Source organism: Hemitrygon akajei, chromosome 11, assembly GCF_048418815.1.
Source record: "Hemitrygon akajei chromosome 11, sHemAka1.3, whole genome shotgun sequence".
NCBI classification, from domain to species: Eukaryota; Metazoa; Chordata; class Chondrichthyes; order Myliobatiformes; family Dasyatidae; genus Hemitrygon; species Hemitrygon akajei.
In genome coordinates, this window is record NC_133134.1 from 72,624,486 (window position 1) to 72,646,538 (window position 22,053).

A 22,053-nucleotide genomic window follows, 5' to 3' on the forward strand; every position below is an offset into this window, starting at 1 on the left:
CTTTTTTGTACTCAGTGATAGCAGTGGCATTGCCTATGATGTAGACTTTTATTCCTGGATATTGGTGCTTCCATATGCCATGATACAACCAGGCAAGATTCTCTTTATTATATATCCATAGAAATTTACAGAAGTGATATTACAAATTTCCACCTCATATGACCCTTCTGGAGAGGTTGGTGATCTACAAAAAGTGAGGCCAAGGTTTATTGTTGTTCAGCCAGGACACCAAGAGAAATAAAAGCCAGAGCTAAGAAACAGGTCATCCATCATCTGATTCATTACAAGTATAGCTACAGGCCACCACTCTCCTTGCATTCCTGAATGCTCTCCCTCATAGCCTCAGTAATGGTGATCATAACTACTCCACTTGTGCTTACTCTACAGGCGGAAAAATGCTCGTTCCAACATGGATCTAAAAGATGACGATGACTTGAGTTCAGACGACGATTTTGAAAGCACATTCAATCCTTCCTCCATCAAGTCACTGATTACTGAGAGCAATTTGCAGACGAGCTCCTGTTAAACCTTTCTTTTGGAGGGTTTTCACCAGTTCATTATGTCACTCTCTGTGGCTGGTGTGTACAAAAGGAAATAAGATAATTTGCTGAATCATTTGACTACAAAATCATTGTCAGAAGTTCAGCATCATGTAAATGATATGATTATGCAAAGCTTTAATCTGTCTTTTGGGATCCACTTTTAGTAAATGTACAAGACAATCATACAACACAAAACCTGCTTTTGATAGGAATATTGTATTTTAAAGTTTTTGTTGGAATAAGTTTTTATTCCCTTCTCATAGGGAGATGAATAAAGGTTTTGTCCTTTGGTACCTCAGGGTTGAGAGCACTAAAGGAATTGAAGCTAAAAGGGGGGTCACTCTATGTGCATTGTCTCTGAACTGCTTGTCACTGAGGTAGGCAGCCTTGACTGCACCCTGGCTAGTACATCGTGTGTGTTGAATTTTTGGGATGATAGAACCCACTCTGTCTGTCTGTCTGTCCGCTCAGATCTAATGGTCTCTCCCATCGCTATCCTGTTGTACATAGTGAAGGCTGCTGTCTACCCCCATCTCACTGTTGCACAGCTCACTTGAGTGTTGTTTCCTCTTTGGTATCGGTGGTTGCTGGTCATTCACTGAGAGAATCCACCTTGAAATTAGTGTTGTGTATAAAAGGATCTTAATATCTGCCAGGCCCCCAGCACTAAGCCCTAATAACCACATTCCTCTCTTGATTGTGCTTTCTACCATATCTGTGGATGGATTACTGTGTGTCCTCCTTGTATCTGGATAAATCTAATGAAACCCCTGTGCCTTGTATATCTAATTCAAGTGCCTGCATTCAGGTATTTGTGTATTCCCCCCTTTAATTGGTCTACTCTCTGTTCATATCACCAATATCATCCTCTTTTTATCCGAGGCTGCGTTTATTCTGAATTGCTGGGTCCTGAAAATCCTTCCTGCTGAGCAAGCTGTAGGAGTGGTGCCTCTCAGATTCCTGTGGTTGGTTGTACTGTCTGCAAGCACCAGTCTGAAGGGTTTTGCAAGCTTTTGAGTGAGATTGTTTGTGACTGGTGTTTCTGTAAGAGGAAGTTGATTGTAAATCATATCTCTGCAAGTGGCTGCATGTAGGAGAGAGAAGGTGTAGAGGGAAAGATGATTCCATCTGTTTCTAACCAGGAAACGTCTGGGATCAACTGAAATCAGAATACTATAGCTGTAATTATAGGGATTATTTAATATTGTGTGTTTTGTGTTTCAGTTGGCATATTAATGTTCTATCATTATACCCAAACTCCCACCTTTGGACACAGCAAGCAACCATTGATTGTGCTTCATGAGATGAAGTGGCATTCAGAAGGAATGATGGGGATTTTGGGAAGAAAGATTACTGCTTTATATAGCACCATTCAGCCTATTAACTACATGGAATGTGGTTACTGTTTAATGTAGGAAATCTGTGTATAGTAAACTCTCACAAACAATATGAAAAATGGTCAGATCATGCTGATGTAGAGGTAATTACAAAATAAATATTGGTAAGGACACAGGATATCCCTTTAAAATAATATTGTTCAATCTCTGAGTGAAAAGGGTGATGGGTTCTGAGTTCAACATAAATTCATTATCAAAGTACATAAATGTCACCATATATGTGAACCCTAAGATTCATTTTCTTGCCTCTTTCAGTATTAAGAGTGGGACAAGATCTGCTCTCCACAAGCACATGTTCCTCTCCTCCCTAATTTGTGCCTTCAACCAACCATACAGGAGTCAGTAGAAACAGCTTGAGTGAGAGAGAATAACAGCTTTTCAGAAATGTACATGGCTCATCATGAAAGGTATAACTGAATAATATATAATGTATTACATTTCACAACATCCAGATAAGAATGACACACATTATGAAAGGTAGCTCTCCCTGCTAGAGAGTCTATAAGTAAGATCTGTGGTCTCAAAATTATGAGCTCGCCCAGTGAGGACAGGGATGAAATGAGGCGACATATTTGCACACGGCAAACTCTCACTAGCAGCAGTGTGCTAATGACGGGTGGTGGGTAATGTGTTTTAGCAATATTAATCTAAGAATAAATATAGGATAAGTCAAATGAAAATGTGCCTGTGGTGCTGCTGCAAGTTTTCTTTGAACCTGTGCATGCATACATGTACATAATGACAGTAAACTCAACTTTGATTTTAACCTTTCAGGAAAGGATTTGTTATGTAAGTTTCTCTAGGATGAATGATTCCTTTGCATTCGCATTATTAAAATACTTGGGGCTGATGCCTGCTTTGTTTCATATAAGGCCTGTGAAGTGACTCACAGTGCCAATCCATGACCTCTGTCTGACCTTTCTGCCAATAATGATCATGCAATGGTAGTTGAGAGATTTGCTAATTTTCTTTGAGATCATAGACTCCTCCCCACCACCCCATTTCAGGCAAGGTTCTTGTGTCAAAACTGCCCTTAATTCAATGTATGCTTAATGGAAAATTGCAAAAAAAATTGCAGGGTCCTGATGGGGGAGATGAGTGAAACACCAATTACAATTTGGGGTACACACACAAAATGCTGGAGGAATTTGACAGGCCAGGCAGTTACAATGGAAAGTCAATGTATCGGACCAAGACCCTTCATCAGTGCAAAAAATTGACTCTTTATTTCTTTCCATAAATGCTGCCTGAGCTGCTGAGTTCATCCCATGTTTTGTGTGTGTTGCTCTGGATTTCCAGTATCTGCAGAATCTCTTGTATTTTTCAATTACTGCTTGGAAAATGCATTACATCAGTCTCACTATTCAATATTGTTTTTGTTTCATGATGAATTATGAGGTGAGCCGCCATCAATTTTACAAATACCGCACATTAGAATCCTTATTTTTTTATTGTTAGTAATGACTGAGGCACAACCATCTTGCTGGATGTTGCCTGGTTTTGTAATTGTGCATAATAAAGAAGGGAATAAAATTACCTCTGACACCTGGTATATACCGGTAATTTGCACTGGCTTGTACCCTAGCCAACGGAGTCCTCTGTCCTGGGGTAGTGTTTCACATTGTCCCAGTGTAACCCATCTTATGTCTTCTAGGTCAAGATCCTCCCTCTCATAGGGACGAGGTCTTCAGATCTTCTGTTGGTATTTCTGTAGCTCTGGGTTTTTACTGGATAGGGATGGGTTGCTAGCCTCATATTCCAAACCACCTCCTTTCGTAACCAGGCTTGGGACTGTCCATGGTGGAGTTACAGGTTCTTTGGGGACTTTAATTTCAAAAAAATGCCTTTCTTAGGCTTAATATCCGGCTTTTTCTCCCATGCATTCCAAATCAGTAGTGAAATTCAAATCAGTTCAGGTTTTGAAACCTTATTCATCCTATTTGATGTTGCCATTCACAATTTCATTACTCATGACTAAATGAAGATTAAAATACAGACATCAACTGATGCACACAAAATGCTGGAGGAACTCAGCAGGCCAGGCAGCATCTATGGAAAAGAGCAAGCAGTTGACATTTCGGGCTGAGATCCTTCAGCTTCGACCTGAAGCATCAACTGTATTCTGGGCCTGTTGAGTTCCTCCAGCATTTTGTGTGTATTACTTGGACTTTCAGCATCTGCAGATTTTCCCTTGTGTGACGTCAACTGACGATGGTTCTTCCAAGTTTTTCAGTCATACTTATTTTAGCCAATGAATACCAGTGTACAAGTCACTCAGCTGTACATGTGGTTCTTTCCAAAGATACCCAGACTTGTACACCAGGTTTTTTTAATAGTTTTTCTTCACTGTGGTATCAGCTGCAAGTATAACACACTCACAGAGAATGCTGGAGGAGCTCAGCAGGTCAGGCAGCATCTGTGGAAGGGAATAAACAGTCAATGTTTTGGGCCAAGACCCTTCATCAAGACTCAATCTTCATGAAGGGTCTTGGCCTAAAATAGCGACTGTTTATTTCCCTCCGTAGATGCTGCCTGACCTGCTGAGTTCTTCTAGCATTTTATGTGTTGCTCAGTATTTCCAACATCCGCAGAATCTCTTGTCCATTAACTGCAAGTATACTGTGTATACTTACAATGTAAATGTATCCTGTGTTTCTATTTCACACTTTACTGTTGCCAAGATTCACTGTTGTATAAATTGAAAAATGAATATCAACTAAATAAATTTATGCAAAATCTATGTAGAGATATATACATGTTAACTGTATAGATGAGAGTATTGATTACTTGTTGATCCAACTCTGAGATTTTGATTCCAGTTTGTGGGAATTTTCAAAGCTTATTTTTTTTCATATTTGTATTTTTGTACATATATTTGAAATTCAAAACTTTAATTTGCATTTTATGTTTAAGGCAATAAATATACTTCAGATATTTTCTTTGCAAATTGTTTGGTGATTTGATTAATTGGTACACATGACACCTGGCCTCAGTTGGTGCTTTTTTATTGTTTATTTATTCAGAGATACAATGTGGAATTGGCCCTTCTGGCCCAAAGAGCTTCACTGCATAGCAACCCACCTATTTAACCAAAGCCTAATCACGAGACAATTTCCCAAGACCAATGAACCTATCAGCTGGTACATCTTTAGACTGTGGGAGGAAACCAGAGCACCTAGAGGGAACCCACGCGGTGTGGGGAGAACGTTCTTAAGATAGTGAACTCCAATGTCCTGAGCCATATCAGTGTCACACCAACCACTACACTGCCCTGGTGGCTAGCCAGCTTACAATATAGCTCCTTAGCTGACAGCTCTTCATAATCTAAACAGTTCCCAAATCAGAAATGCAGCAGCAAACTGGATTTCCATCTAGCAAAAGATGTCTGCAGCACCCAGCAAATTTCAGTTTCATCATTGCCTCTGCATGTATGGGCTACACACAAGTCAGGGTAGGGAGGACCTGCACTTCACTACTTTGCATATTAGCCTCTTAATCTATTGAATGCTACTTCAGTGACATTGGTACCATGGTATATTGTATCAGGTCTTGTATGGCAGAAGGGTTAAATGGCCTACACACATTTTCACTGGAATTCAGTATCATATTACACACTGGACAGTTTATTAGGTACAGGAGTGGAACCTGCTGTGATCTTCTACTGCAGTAGCTTATTCATTTCAAGGTTTGACGTCTTATGCTTTCACAGATGCTCTTCTGCACACAACGTCCATGGTTGTTTGAGTTAATGTCACCTTCCTGTTGCTTGAACCAGTCCAATCAGTCTCCTCTGACCTCTCCCATTAATGAGGGTTTTCACCCACAGAACCACCACTGACTTTTTATGCATACCATTCTCTAGAAACTGTTGTGTATGGAAAATCCCAGGAGATCCAAAGTTTCTGACATGCTCAAACCACCCTGTCTGGCACCAAGAATCATTCTAAGTGGTCAAAGTCACTTGGATCACATTTCTTCCCCATTCTGATGTTTGGTCTAAATAACTGAACTGCTTGACCATGTCTGCATGCTTTTATGCATTTAGGTGCTGCCGCATGATTGGCTGATTAGGTATTTGCATCAATGTACAGGTGTACCTAGTAAAGTGGCCACTGAGTATATGTACTTCAGCCCTCCTGCAGGGTGATCAGGGAGACTGACTGAGATCATTGAGGTTTAGATTACAGGAAGGTTAGGTGGTGGGAGGGCTGAGCAGTGATAAGTGAAATGATCTGGGAACGTGAGCACCCATGAGATTCGAAGCAGAATTGGGCCATTACATCATGGCTGATTTATTATCCTCCTCAATACCATTCTTTTGCCTTCTCCCCATAACCATTGATGCTCTGACTAATCGAGGACCTACCAACCTCTGCCTTAAATATACTCAATGGCAGCTTCCATAGCTATCTGTGGAAAGGAATTCCACATATTCTCTACCCTCTGACTAAAGAAATTCCTCCACATCTGTCCTAAATGGACATCCCTCTGTTCTGAGGCTGTGCCCTGTGCAACATCCTCTCCACATCCACTCGATATCTAGGTTGTTCAATATTTGATCAATTGCAATGAGATCCCTAATTCTACTAAAGTCCAGTGAGTACAGGCTCAAAGCCATCAAACGCTCCTCATATGTTAACCTGTTCATTCCCATGAACCTCCTCTGGACCCTCTCCAATGCCAGCACGTCCTTTCTTAGATGAGGGACCCAAAACTGCTCAGAATACTCTCGTGTGGTATGACCAATACCTTATAAAGCCTTAGCACTACATCCTTGCTTTTGTATTCTACTCCTCTTGAAATGAATGCTAACATTGTATTTGTCTTCCTTACCACCAACTCAACCTGCAAATTAGCCTTTGCACCTCTGATTTTTAATTTTCTCCCCACTTAGAAAATACTCTATGCCTTTACTCCATCCATCAAAGTGTATGACCATGCACTTCCCTACACACATTCCATCGGCCACTTTGCCATTCCTCCCAGTCTAAATCCTTCTGCAGATTCCACAGCTTTGAGGAACTGTCTTAGACATGTTTTGCTTTTTCTTGTCCATTTTGATATTCCCCGAGGATATCAACACAGTGAACCGTAAACAGATGGAAAGAAAATATATTTTGAAATGGAAGCTGTCAAGTATGCTGGCACACTCCTGCTCATCAGGTATGACATCTGGAATGTGCTGTTGCAATGACTTGCTTGTGACTTAAACCCCAGGCAACAGCTTAGACCAGGGCTGAAGCTAGAAAGAGCTTCCAAATTCTGTCCCCTCCCCCTGTGATTTCCTTCTCCCCAGCAACTTCCTTCCAGTCCAAACCATCTACTGTTTTACTGAAAATGTTGTTCTTTTGCTAAGATCACATGGCTGTGTGAGAAAGGCGTTCACAGTTTGAGGCTATATGGCAAACAAGAAAACACAAAGATTCAACAGGAGCTTTCAAACACCTGTAAGCACAAAGATTACAATAATACAGTGCCCATGAAAAGTATTCACCCCCTTTGGAAATCTTCATGTTTTATTGTTTTACAACTTTGATCACAGTGGATTTAATTTGGCTTTTTTGACTTGAACAACAGAAAAAGTCTTTCATGTCAACGTGAAAACAAATCTCTACAAAGTGATCTAAATTAATTACAAATATAAAACACACAATAATTGATTGCACAAGTGTTACTAATCTCGGGATTGCTGCCTGTGCCACGCAACAGTGAGGATAAAAGAGAATGAGGTGGCGGATAAATGTGTGGCTGAAGAATTGGAGCAGGGGGCAGCGATTCAGATTTCTGGGGCAGGTGGGACTTGTACGAGGGATGAGTTGCACTTGAATCTGAGGGGGATCTAATATTCTTGCGGGCAAGTTTACTAGAGTTGTTGGGAGTGGTTTAAACTAACACGGCAGGGGGATGGGAACCAGTATGATAGAGCTGAGGGTGAGCCAGCAGGTTTACAAGTAGATGATGGGCGTAACATGAAAGTAAGGAAGGACAAGCCAGTGATGGGGTACAAATGCAGACAGTGCAATGAGTTAAATTGTACCAGAGAGGCAAAATTCAAAAGGGCAAAGAATGCAGGACTGAAGGTGATGCACATAGCATTCGGAATAAGGTGGATGAACTTGTGGCACAGTTAGAGATTGATCAGTGTGACGTTGTGGGCGTCACTGAACCGTGGTTGAAAGAAGGCCATAGTTGGGAGCTTAACATCAGAGGATATACTTTGTATCAAAAGGACAGGCAGGAAGGCATCACCGGTGGTGGGGCTCTGTTGGTAAGAGATGGAATTGCACCTTTAGAAAGAGGTGACATGGGGTCAGAGAATGTTGAATCTTTGTGAGTGGAGTTAAGAAACTGAAAGGGTAAAAAAAATTATGAAAATCGTATATAGGCCTCCACAAAACCAATATGGGAATCATATATAGGCCTCTAAATAACAGCCAGGATGTATTTGAGATTGCAAAGGGAGCTGGAAAAGGCATGTATTAAGGGTAACGACACAATTGTAACGGGGGATTTCAATATGCAACGGGATTCAGAAAATCAGGTTGGTATCGGATCTCGAGAGAGGGAATTTGTTGAATGCCTAAGAGATGGCTTTTCAGAGCAGCTTGAACCTACACAGGGAAAGGCTATCATGGATTGGGTGTTGTGTAATAACTCAGATCTTATTAGGGAGCTTAATGTAAAGGAACCTGTAGGAAACAGTGATCATAATAAGACTGAATTCATACTGCAGTTTGGGAGGGAGAAGCATAAGTCACGTGTCAGTAATGCAATGGAATAAAGGGAATTAAAGAGGCATGAGCGAGGCGCTTGCCCAGGTGGATTGGAGGAGGATGCTGGTGGAGATAAGGGCAGAGCAGAGGTGGCTGAAGTTTCTGGAAATAATTCACAAGGCACAGGATAGATATGGCAGGGGTAGGCAACCGTGGCTGACAAGGAAAGTTAAGGACTGCATAAAAGCCAAGGAAAGGCATATGAGGTAGCAAAAGTGAGTGGGAAGTTGAAATGATTAGGAAACTTATAAAATCTAACAAAAGACCAAAAGATATAGGAGCAGAAGTAGACCATTCGGCCCATCAAATCTCCGGCATTCAATCATGGGCTGATCCAATTCTTCCAGTTATCCCCACTCCCCTGCCTTCTCCTCATATCCTTTGATGCCCTGACTAATCAAGAACCTATCTATCTCTGCCTTAAATACACCCAATGACTTGGCCTCCAGAGCCGCTCATGGCAACATTTCCACAGATTGACCACCCTCTGACTAAAGTAATTTCTCCACATCTCTGTTCTAAATGGACGTCCTTCAATCCTGAAGTTGTGCCCTCTTGTCCTAGACGCCCCTACCATGGGAAATAACTTTGCCATATCTAATCTGTTCAGGCCTTTCAAAATTCAGGATGTTTCTGTGAGATCCCCCCTCATTCTCCTGAACTCCAGGGAATACAGCCCAAGAGCTGCCAGACATTCCTCATACGGTAACCCTTTCACTCCTGGAATCATTCTAGTGAATCTTCTCTGAATCTTCTCCAATGTCAGTATATCCTTTCTAAAATAAGGAGCCCAAAACTGCACACAATACTCTGTGTGGTCTCACAAAGTGCTTTATAGAGCCTCAACATCACATCCCTGCTCTTATATTCCATACCTCTAGAAATGAATGCCAACATTGCATTCGCCTTCTTCACAACCTGGAAACTAACCTTTGGGGTATCCTGCACAAAGACTCCCAAGTCCCTTTGCATCTCTGCATTTTGAATTTTCTCCACATCTAAATAATAGTCTGGCCATTTATTTCTTCCATCAAAGTGCATGATCACACACTTTCCAGCATTTGTATTTGATTTGCCACTTCTTTGCCCATTCCCTTAAGCTATCTAAATCTCTCTGCAGGCTCTCTGTTTCCTCAACATGACCCACTTCTCCACCTATCTTTGTATTATCGGCAAATTTAGCCACAAATCCATTAATCCCATAGTCCAAATCATCGACATACATCGTAAAAAGCGGCGGTCCTAGCACCGACCCCTGTGGAACGCCACTGGTATCTGGCAGCCAGCCAGAATAGGATCTCTTTATTCCCACTCTGTTTTCTGCCAACCAGCCAATGCTCCATCCATACTAGTAACTCTCTTGTAATTCCATGGGCTCTTATCTTTCTCAACACCTTGTCAAAGGCCTTCTGAAAATCCAAGTACACAACATCTACTACATCTCCTTTGTCTACCCTGCTTGTAATTTCCTCAAAAGGTTAGGCAGGAATTTCCTTTCAGGAAACCATGTTTTCCTTTCCCTATCTTGTCATGTGCCTCCAGGTACTCCATAATATCATTCCTAACAATCGATTCCAACAACTTCCCAACCGCTAATGTCAGGCTAACAGGTCTATAGTTTCCTTCTGCTTCTTAAATAGCGGAGTAACATTTGCAATTTTCCAGTCATCTAGTACAATGGCAGAATCTTGAAAGATCATCGTTAATGCCTCCGCAATCTCTCCAGCTACTTCCTTCAGAACCTGAGGGTGCATTCCATCAAGTCCAGGAGATTCATCCACCCTCAGCCCATTAAGCTTCCTGAGCATCTTCTCAGTTGTAATTTTCACTGCACAAACTTCACTTCCCTGACACTCCTGAATGTACAGTATACTGCAGATGTCTTCCACTGTGAAGACTGATGAAAAATACGCATTCAGTTCCTCTACCATCTCTGTGTCTCTCATTACAATATCTCCAGCATCATTTTCTATTGGTCCTATATCTACCCTCAACTCTTTTACCCTTTATATACTTAAAAAGCCTTTAGTATTTTCTTTAATATTAGTTGCCAGCTTCCTTTCATAATTCATCTTTTTCTTCCTAATGACCATCTTAGTTTCCTTCAGCAAGTTTTTAAAAGCTTCCCAATCCTCTACCTTCCCACTAGCTTTAGCTTTAGAAACATCGAAAACATACAGCATAATACAGGCCCTTCAGCCCACAAAGCTGTGCCGAACATGTCCCTACCTTAGAACTACCTAGGCTTTACCCATTGCCTAAGCTCCATGCAGCCATCTTAAATCTTAAACCTGTGTCCTCTTGTGGCACCCATTTCAGCCCTGGGAAAAAGCCTCTGACTATCCATACAATCAATGCCTCTCATCATCTTATACACCTCTATCAAGTCACCTCTCATTCTCCATCGCTCCAAGGAGCAAAGGCCGAGTTCACTCAACCTATTCCCATAAGGCATGCTACCCAATCCAGGCAACATCCTTGTAAATCTCCTCTGCACCCTTTCTATGGCTTCCACATCCTTCCTGTAGTGAGGCTACCAAAACCGAGCACAGTACTCCAAGTGGGGTCTGACCAGGGTCCTATATAGCTGCAACATTACCTCTCAGCTCCTAAACTCAATCCCAAGATTGATGAAGGCCAATGCACCGTATGCCTTCTTAACTATAGAGTCAACCTGTGTAGCAGCTTTGAGCGTCCTATGGACTCGGACCCCAAGATCCCTCTGATCCTCCACACTGCCAAGAGTCTTACCATTAATACTATATTCTGCCATCGTATTTGACCTACCAAAATGAACCAGCTCACACTTATCTGGGTTGAACTCCATCTGCCACTTCTCAGCCCAGTTTTGCATCCTATCAATGTCCCGCTGTAACCTCTGACAACCCTCCACACTATCCACAACACCCCCAACCTTTGTGTCATCAGCAAACTTATTAACCCATCCCTCCACTTCCTCATCCAGATCATTTATAAAAATCACGAAGAGTAGGGGTCCCAGAACAGATCCCTGAGGCACTCCACTGGTCACCGACCTCCATGCAGAATATGACCCATCTACAACCACGCTTTGCCTTCTGTGGGCAAGCTAGTTCTGGATTCACAAAGTAATGTCCCCTTGGATCCCATGCCTCCCTACTTTCTCAATAAGCCTTGCATGGGGTACCTTATCAAATGTGAGGTGGATAGAAGCTGGGGTTTGACTGATGCACAGTCCACCGCAATCCAGCAAGATGGTGAACTTCACAGTAGACCAGATCTGTGCAATCATGGACAAAACGTCCAACATCCGGAACATGTCCATGATCGCACATGTTGACCACAGCAAATCCACCCTCACTGACTCTCTTGTATCGAAGGCTGGAGTCATTGCTTCCGCTCGGGCTGGTGAAACCAGATTCAGTAACATGCGCAAGGATGAAGAAGAAAGAGTCTACTGCTATCTCCTTGTATTATGAGCTCAAAGATCAAGATGGCTTTCATTAAGCAGTTTAAGGATGGCAGTGGCTTTCTTATCAACCTGATTGACTCACCTGGGCATGTTGACTTCTCCTCTGAAGTGGCGGCTGCTCTGCGTGGAACTGCATGTGCTCTCATTGTGGTGGACTGTGTGTCTGGGGTTTTGTGTGCAGACTGAAACTGTACTCCACCAGGCAATTGCTGAGCGTATCAAACCCGTTCTAATGATGAACAAGATGGGCCGTGCCTTGCTGGAGCTGCAGCTTGTCCCTGAGGAGCTGTACCAGACTTCCCAGCGCATTGCGGAAAATGTCAATGTCATCACCTCCAGCTATGGTGAAGATGAAGGTGGCCCCATGGACGACATCATGGTGGATCCAATTTTTGGAACAGTTGGTTTTGGTTCTGGACTTCATGGCTGGGCCTCACTCTGAAGCAGTTTGTAGAAATGTATGTTGCCAGATTTTCTGCCCTCTCTCTAGATGAGCAGTGGAAGATGTGATGCAAAAATTGTCGGATGACAGGTATTTTGATCCTGCTGCTGGTAAATATAGCAAGTCAGCCACCAGTGCTGATGGCAAGAGGTTGCCCAGAACATTTTTGGCTTTCTTGTATGCCTTTTCTTTTGCTTTTATTTTGGCTCTGACTTCACTTGTCAGCCACAGTAGTGTCCTTCTTCCATTCGAAAATTCCTTCTTATTTGGAATATATCTGTCTTGCACTTCCCTCAGTTTTTGCAGAAACTCCAGCCATTGCTGCTCTGCTGTCCTTCCTGCTAGTGTCCCTTTCCAGTCAACCTTGGCCAGTTCCCCTCTCATGCCAATGTAGTTTCCTTTATTCCACTGAAATACTGACACATTGGAACTTAGCTTCTCTTTCTCAAATTTCAAAGTGAACTCAATCATATTGTGATCACTGTTCCCTAAGGATTCCTTAACCTTAAGCTCTCTTATCACTGCCAGATCATTGCACAACACCCAATCCAGCACAGTCAATCCCCTAGTGGGCTCAACAACAAGCTGTTCTAAAAAGCCATTCCTTAGACATTCTACAACTTCTCTCTCCTGAGGTCCAGTACTGGCCTGGGTTTCCCAATCCACTTTCATGTTAAAATCCCCAACGGTTGTCATGATATTGCCTTTCTGCCACGCCTTTTCTATCTCCTGCTGTAATTAATAATCCACATCCCAGCTGCTGTTTGGAGGCCCGTATACAACTGCCATTAGGGTCCTTTTACCCTTGACATTTCTCAACCCAACCCATAGAGACTCTACACCTTCCAATCCTATGTCATCCCTTTCTAATGATTTAATATTATTACTTTTAAACAAGGCCACACCACCCCCTCTGCCTACTAACTTATCTTTCCAATATACCGTATATCATTGGACATTCAGCTCCCGATGGCAGCCATCCCCAGCCAAGTTTCAGAAATGGCCACATCATACTTGCCAATCTGTAGCTGAATTTCAAGATCGTCCATTTTATTTATTAAGGTGCATGCATTCAAATATAACACTTTCAATCCAGTATTTGTTGCTTTCTGTTTTAACTGAACCACGCCTCTATTGCCCTGTAACTCATCTCACTGGCTGTGATTATGACTCATCTCCTGCCTGTCCTTTCTATCAATCTGTTGCACGCTATCTTTGATTTATTTCTGTTTTCCCCTTCCTCAGCCCTCTCACTTCGGTTCCCACCACCCTGCCAGATTAGTTTAAACCCTTCCTAACAGCTCTATTAAACCTGTCTGCCAGGATATTGGACCCCTTTGGATTCAGGTGTAATCCGTCCTTTTTGTACAGATCGTACCTCCCCCAGAAGGCAACTAAAACGGCTATAAGAAGGGAGAAGATGAAATATGAAGGAAAACTAGCCAGTAATATAAAGCAAGATACAAAAGTTTTTCAGAGTAAAAGGTAGGTGGGAGTTGATATTGGACCACTGGAAAATGATGCTGGTCAGGTAGTAATGGGGGACAAAGAAATGGCAGATGACCTTGATGGGTCCTTTGTATCAGTCTCCTTCGTAGAAGACACAAGCAGTGTGCCAGAGGTCTGTGAGTGTCAGGGAGGAGTGAGAGCCATTGCTTTTACAAGGGAAAAGTGCTGGCAAACTGAAAGGTCTTAAGGTGGATAAGTCACCTGGACCATGGACGACATCCCAGAGTCCTGAGAGAGGTTGCTGAAGAGATAACAGATGCGTTGGTCATGATCTTTCAAGAATCACTTGATTCTGGCATGGTCCCAGAGAACTGGAAGATTGCAAATGTTAGTCCACTCTTTAAGAAGGGAGGAAGACAAAAGAAAGGAAATCATAGGCCAGTTAGCCTAACCTCAGTGGTTGGGAAAGTGTTGAGTCCATTATTAAGGATGAAGTTTTGAGGTAATTGGAGACTAATGATAAAACAAGTCAAACTCAGCATTGTTTCTGTAAAGGGAAATCTTGCCTGACAAATCTGTTAGAGTTCTTTGAGGAAGTAACAAGCAGACGGACAAAAGATGTCATTTACTTGGATTTTCAGAAGGCATTTGATAAGGTGCCACACATGAAGCTGCTTAACAAGATAAAATCCTATGGCATTACAGGAAAAATACCGGCATAGATAGAGGAATGGCTGATAGGCAGGAGGCAGCGAGTGGGAATAAAATGGGCCTTTTCTGATTGGCTGCCAGTGACCAGTGCTGTTCCTCAGGAGTCAGTATTGGGACCACTACTTTGCACATTGTTTGTCAATGATTTGGATAATGGAACTGATGACTTTGTGGCAAAGTTTGTGGAGGATACAAAGATAGTTGGAGGGGAAGGCAGTGCTGAGGAAACAATGCGATTGCAGCAAGACAAACAACTTGGAAGAATGGGCAGAAAAGTGGCAGACGGAATGCAGTGTTGGGAAATGTATGATAATGCATTTAGATGACAGGAACAACAGTGAGGACTATTATCTAAACGGGGAGAAGGTTCAAACATCAGAGGTGCAGAGGGACTTGGGAGTCCTTGTGCAAGATTCCCAGAAGGTTAATTTACAGGTTGAGTCTGTGGTAAAGAAGGGCAAATGCAATATTGGCATTTATTGCAGAGGGGATAGAATATAAAAGCAAGGAGATAATGCTGAGGCTTTATCAGACACCAGTCAGGCTGCACTTCGAGTATTGTCAACAGTTTTGGGCCCATATCTGAAAAAGGATGTGTTGTCATTGGAGAGAGTCCAGAGGATGTTCATAAGGATGATTCCAGGAATGAAGGGGTTAACATACGAGCAGCATTTGCACCTTTGGGCCCATACTCATTGGAATTTAGAAAATTACAGGTGGATCTCATTGAAACCTACCGAACGTTGAAGGAGTTAGTTAGGGTGGATGAGGAGAGGATGCTTCCTACAATGAGGGTATCCAGAACTAGAGGGCACAGACTCAAACCTGAGGTAAGGAGGAACTTCTTAGCCAGAAAGTAGTGAATCTGTGGTATGTTCTGCCACAGACTGCAGTGGAGGCCAAGTCCCTGCGTATATTTAAGGCAGAAGTTGATCGTTTCCTGATCAGTCAGGACATCAAAGGTTTTGGCAAGAAGGCATGTGTATGGGGTTGAGTGGGATCCAGGATCAGCCACGATGGAACGGCGGAGCAAACTCGATGGGCTGAATGGCCTAATTCTGCTCCTATGCCTTATGGTGTAAGTATTCAACCCATTTGATATGACACAGCAAATCATCACTGGCACAGCCAGTTGTTTTCAGAAGTCATTTAACTATTTGAGTCCAGGTGTTTCAATTGACTGTAGTAAAAACACACCTGTATCTGGAAGGTCCAACTGCTGGTGAGTCAGTATCCCGGCAAAAACTACACCATGAAGACAAAAGAACTCTGCACAAAGGTTATTGAAAAGCACAAGTCAGGAGATGGGTACAATAAAATTTCCAAGTCTCTGAATATCCCTTGGAGCACAGTTAAGTCAATCATCAAGAAAGAATATGGCTGAGTTGTAAATCTGCCTGGAGCAGGCCGTCCACAAAACTGAGTGACTGTGCAAGAAGGGGACTAGTGGGGGAGGCCACTGAGAGACCTGTGACAGCTCTGGAGGAGTTACAAGTTTCAGCGGCTGAGATGGGAGAGACTGCGTATACAACTGTTGCCCGGGTGCTTCACCAGTCGCAGGTTTATGGGAGAGTGGTGAAGAGAAAGCCACTGTTGAAAAAACCTTATGTGAAATCTCAGCTCGAGTTTGCCAGAAGGCTTGTGGGAGACTCTGAAGTCAGTTGTAAAAAGGTTCTATGGTCTGATGAAACCAAAATTGAGCATTTTGGCCATCAGACTAAACACTATGTTTGGTTTAAGCCAAACACCTCACATCATCAAAAACACACCATCCCTACCGTGAAGCATGGTGGTGGCTGCATCATGCTGTGGGGATGCTTCACTGTAGCAGGTCCTGGAAGGCTTGTGAAGGGAGAGGGTAAAATGACCACTATGTGCCCAGGTTCTACCTATCGCCCTGGCTACGAAGGATGGGTCTGGCCCCTTTCCTGAGCAACACCCCTGTCAGCTGGTCGTTGCCGCCATACCCGTCCTTCGTAGAGAAGTTCTTTCAGGTCAACGCCTTTGACCACAGGGCCATCAGGCAGTGGTCAGCACGTAAGGTCCTGCAGGCACTGCAGGAGAAGGACGTGATGGACACAGTGGGTTGGTTCCCTGAGCAGACCGTCCAGTTCATCTGGCAAAATGCCTCATCGCCAGACCTCACCAACAGGCACCAAGACCTGGCCTGGCTGGTGGTGAGAGGGGCCCTCCCAGTCCGATCCCTCCTGTACGCCTGGAACGTCGTCCCCACACCCCTCTGCCCATGGGAGGACTGCAGTGAGGAGGAGTCGGTGACCCACCTCTTTGCACACTGTGGGTTCGCAAAGAAGGTGTGGAGGAGGATGGAAGGGACAGTATCGTGGTTCATCCCCAGCAGCTGCGTAACAGAGGACTCTCTGATCTATGGGCTGTTCCCGGGGATGCACACGGAGACCAACATCCGGTGCTGCTGGCAGATCATCAACTCGGTCAAAGATGCTCTTTGGTCGGCCCAAAACTTGATGGTCTACCAGCACACGGAGATGTCCGTGGGGGAATGCTGCCGACTGGCACATTCTCGGCTGCAGGAGTACGTGCTGAGGGACGCACTCAAACTCGGTGCAGCCACCACAAGGGCCCGGTGGGGAAGGACCACAGTCTAGGGTCCTTCTCCCGTGGCAGTTGAGGGGTGGGGGGGGCGGGGTGTATACCCCTCAACAAGGGAATGTAAATATGGAATAACAGAGGGCCACGTGGGTGGTGAAAAGTGTGAAAATGTAAAGACCGTAATGGAAACAGTTGTAAAGGATTGAAAGTCATTGAATGGTTTATTGTATATAACTTTTTTTTTTGAATAAAGTATATTTTGTTTAAAAAAAAGAATGTAGCAAAATACAGGGAAATCCTGGAGGAAAACCTGATGCAGTCTGCAAGAGAACTGCAACTTGGGAGAAGATTTGTTTTCCAGCAAGACAGTGACCCCAAGCATAAAGCCAAAGCTACACAGGAATGGCTTAAAAACAACAAAGTTAATGTCTCGGAGTGGCGAAGTCAGAGTTCAGACCTCAATCCAATTGAGAATTTGTGGCTGGACTTGAAAAGGGCTGTTCACTCACAATCCCCATGCAATCTGACAGAGCTTGAGCAGTTTTGTAAAGAAGAATGGGGAATAACTGTAGTGTCCAGATATACAAAGCTGTTAGAGACCTATCCACACAGACTCAAGGCTGTAATTGCTGCCAGAGGTGCAACTACTGAACACCGACTGAAGGGGATGAATACTTCCGCAATCAATTATTTTGTGTTTTATATTTGTAATTAACTTAGATCACTTTGTAGAGATCTGGTTTTACTGTGACACGAAAGGGTCTTTTTGTGTTATCAGTGTAAAAAAGACAAATTAAATCCACTTAGGCCACGAACCTATCAATCACCCCTAATGAGTTATTAACTTCAAACTTCCTGCATAATCACTCAAAGGGTTGAACTGCATGTACATGTAATGAGAGCTGTATAACTCATCTCCTTCTACCTCAGGCCACAAACTTATCAATCCGGATTAGTTATTAACTTCAAACTTCCTGCATAATCACTCGAAGAGTTGAACTGCATGTGCATGTAACGAGAGCTGTATAACTCATCTCCTTCTACCTCAGGCCACAAACTTATCAATCACCCCTACTGTGGACATTTTCTGGAGGTCCAAGATCCGTATGCTCCACGACCGCTGGACTAAGTGTGTAAATGTAGGAGGGGACTATGTTGAAAAATAAATGTGCTAGGTTTTCTAAACTTGACTCCTTCTACCTTAGGCCACAAACTTGTGAATCACCCCTCGTACAGCATTTAAAAGGCTATGGGGACACAGAGAGGAAAGGATTAGAGCAGGGATTCCCAATACCATTAAGCAAGGGGTTGGGATCCCCTGGTTTAGATTTAGAGGGATATTGGCCATACACAAGCAAAGGGGAACTAGCTCAGGCAGGCAACTTGGTCAGCATTGATTAGTTGGGCCGAATGGCCTGTTTCCATGCCACATGCCCTCAACGCTCGGCAGAACCCAACAAGCAATAAAACAACACCAGCAAAATATACCCCCACTCCTCCCTCCCACCCTCACACACTCCTCCAACTCCAAGGCAGGCTGATGGGCCTCCAGTCTCCAAACTCCAAGCTTTCCACTGACTTTCAGAGATCCACCTTCAATATCGACCCTCCCGAACTAGCTGGTGACATCCTCTCAACCCCGATATTTGTGTAGTCTCCCCAGTTTATGGGGTTGAGAAGGTGAACAGCTTCAAGTCCCTCGGCATCCACATCACCGAGGATCTCACGTGGTCTGCACACGCCAGCTATGTGGTGGAAAAGGCACAACAGCACCACTTTCACCTCAGATGGTTGAAGAAGTTTGGTATGGGCTCCTAAGAACTTTCTACAGGGGCACACTTGAGAGCATCCTGACTGGCTGCATCACTGCCTGGTATGGGAACTGTACTTCCTTCAATCGCAGGACTCTGTAGAGAGTGGTGCAGACAGCCCAGTGCATCTGTCAATGTGAACTTCCCATGTGTGGTGAACTACATATACCTGTCTGGACACGCCCCCCCCCCCCCCCCCGCTGACTGCTCCTGTGGCTCCTCCCACTGACCGTGGCTCCTCCCACAAAAGGCGAGTGGAGATACAGGATGTAGTGTGGTGGTCAATTGCTGCTTGTTCTTTCTTCCAGCCAATAAAAGCCTACCTTAACCTACGTCTCAGAGTTATTGATGGTGCATCACCATGATTCAGGACATTTACAGAGACAGGTCCCGTAGGATCATTAGGGACCCGAGACACCCCAAACCACAAACTGTTCCAGCTGCTACCATCCATGAAACATCACCGCAGCACAAAAGCCAGGACCAACAGGCTCCGGGACAGCCTCTTCCACCAGGCCATCAGACTGATTAATTCACACTGACACAACTGTATTTCTGTGTTATATTGTCTGTCCTGGTGTACATACTATTTATTACAAATTACTATAAATTGCACATTCAGATGGAGATGTAATGTAAAGATTTTTACTCCTCATGTCTGTGAAGGATGTAAGAAAAAAGTAAATTCAATTCAAGAGGTTGGTTGAAATTTCAACCTCTTACAATGTCACATGTTAAAGAACTAAAAAAGGAATGTGCTTTTTTCTCTGCTGGTCCAGATGGTGAAAGAGGGGTGAATGCTGACAGTCAGCGTGCTTTGAAATGGAGCCGTGTACACACACAAACACACACACACACACACACACTCACACACACACACACACACTCACTCACTCACTCACACACACACACTCACTCACTCACACACATACACACACTCACTCACTCACACACATACACACACTCACTCACACACACACACACACTCACACACACACACACTCACTCACTCACACACACACACACACTCACTCACTCACACACACACACTCACTCACTCACACACACACACTCACTCACACACACACTCACACACACACACACTCACACACACACACACACACTCACACACACACACACACACACACACACACACACACACACACACACACACACACACTCGCTCACTCTCACATTTGCCCACATGCTCAATGTCAATAGAGACACGGCTGTTTACACGAACACACCAACAGATATGGGTTCAGATACCGATGAGTCATAGCGGTGAGCCGTGTATATTGCTCAGAATAAATGCGGTAAGAGTAAATGAGGGTGATAATAAATACAACGAATGTAAAACAACAGAATGATGGAAAGATAATGGCAGTGATTGTCATTGTGCCCAACGATGGCAGGAAACCTGTGCGGGAGAGTTGAAAGCAGGAAGTTCAATTTATTTATATATATCACCATGTGCAACCCTGATATTCATTCCCAGGCCCACTCTCTCGACCCTGGAGGTCGGGGTCCAGTGACACGAGAGGTCGTCACAAACCGGGCTCTTCCTTGCTTGCTCGTCCTGCCGTTCGCTCTCCACAGAGCCATTCCGAGCTGCCTTCCTAACCCATCGGATGTCGTCCACCCAGTCCACTGGAGCTGACCTCGTCCCTACCTCACCGGGGTATGAGGCCCGCCGGCTACCCTCACCTGGTTTAACCGCCTGTCGAAGCGTGGCCACAAACAGCTACTTGAGCAGCTGAGTGTCCGGTTCACACCCCGGCGAGTGAGCTGCCCCGGAATGGACTCAAGACTAGCCCCTTCACCAGAGGGGCTACCCCTCCCTGGGCACTCCGCACACCCCAATAAAGATCACAATGCAACACAAAATGGAAAATTTCTGTAAGCCCCACAACCGAGAGAGTTAGAATTAGCAGTCAGAATATAGCGGCATCGCTGGGTAGGGAGTGTCGGAGAAAGATTCGAAAGAGTTATCACATGTACATCGGAACAGGCGGTGAAACGCATCAAATCAGTGAGGATTGTTCTGGGGGCAGCCCACACGAGTCGCCACCTTTCTAGCACCAACATAACACACCCACAACTTACTGACCCTAAACACACGTCTCTTGGACTGTGGGAGGAAACCAGAGCGCCCGGAGGAGACCCACGTGGTCAGGGAGACAGTAGCGGGAATCGAGCGCCCGTCACTGGTGCTGTAACTGCTAATGGGTCCAGGAGTCTGACAGCAGAACGGAAAAAGCTGATCTTGAGGCCTGCAGTCCGGGCAAATCAGCTTCTGTATTTTCTTCCAGAATTTAGAAGAAATGATCTAACGGGGGCCCACACCTAGTCAAGCGGGCAAAGGAGTGTCTCCACTTTCTGAGGAGACTGAGGTGTGCAAGGCTCCCCACCCCTATTCTAACAACTTTCTACAAGAACACCATCGTGAGCATCCTCTCTGGCTGCAATATTGTGTGGTACGGAAGCTGTGAGGCATCAGACCACAAGACTCTACAGTAGACAGTAAAAACTGCCAAGAGCATCATCAGGGTCTCCCGTCCCTCCCTCCCCGGCCACTCCCTGTCTGACCCGCTGTCATCCAGCAAAAGGTTCAGGGCACTAAAAGCCAGAACAAATAGACTGAGGAACAGCTTCTACCCCAGAGCTCTGGCCTCCATCTCACCACTCCCACAGAACAATGACTGAAACAGTGAGCACACACAAGGGCACAAGTACTTGCACTAACGGCACTTTGTGCATTACTGTGATATTCTGGTGCTGCTGAAACTTATTTTCTGCTACTTATCTATTTAATACTGTTTTTCTATTACTGTCTTGTTCTTATCTGCCGCTTTGTTTGATTGTCTGAGAGGAAGCCAAACAGAGTTTCAGTGTACCTATGTATAATG

The 22,053-nt window shown here is 44.2% G+C and overlaps 1 protein-coding gene and 1 pseudogene across 2 annotated transcripts in view; both read left to right on the forward strand.

The window, feature by feature from the left end:
• Nucleotides 1-4,886, forward strand: part of cgnb (cingulin b) — a 153,642-nt gene extending 148,756 nt beyond the window's left edge. For both annotated transcript variants that reach the window (XM_073061089.1, XM_073061090.1), the window contains exon 22: nucleotides 388-4,886. In XM_073061089.1, the coding sequence (XP_072917190.1) occupies nucleotides 388-526 (139 nt within the window). In that variant the 3' untranslated portion in view covers nucleotides 527-4,886. The remainder of the gene's footprint in view (nucleotides 1-387) is intronic.
• Nucleotides 4,887-11,937: 7,051 nt separating this feature from the next.
• On the forward strand, nucleotides 11,938-20,904 carry LOC140736346 (elongation factor 2b pseudogene; annotated as a pseudogene).
• The last annotated feature ends 1,149 nt before the right edge of the window (nucleotides 20,905-22,053 follow it).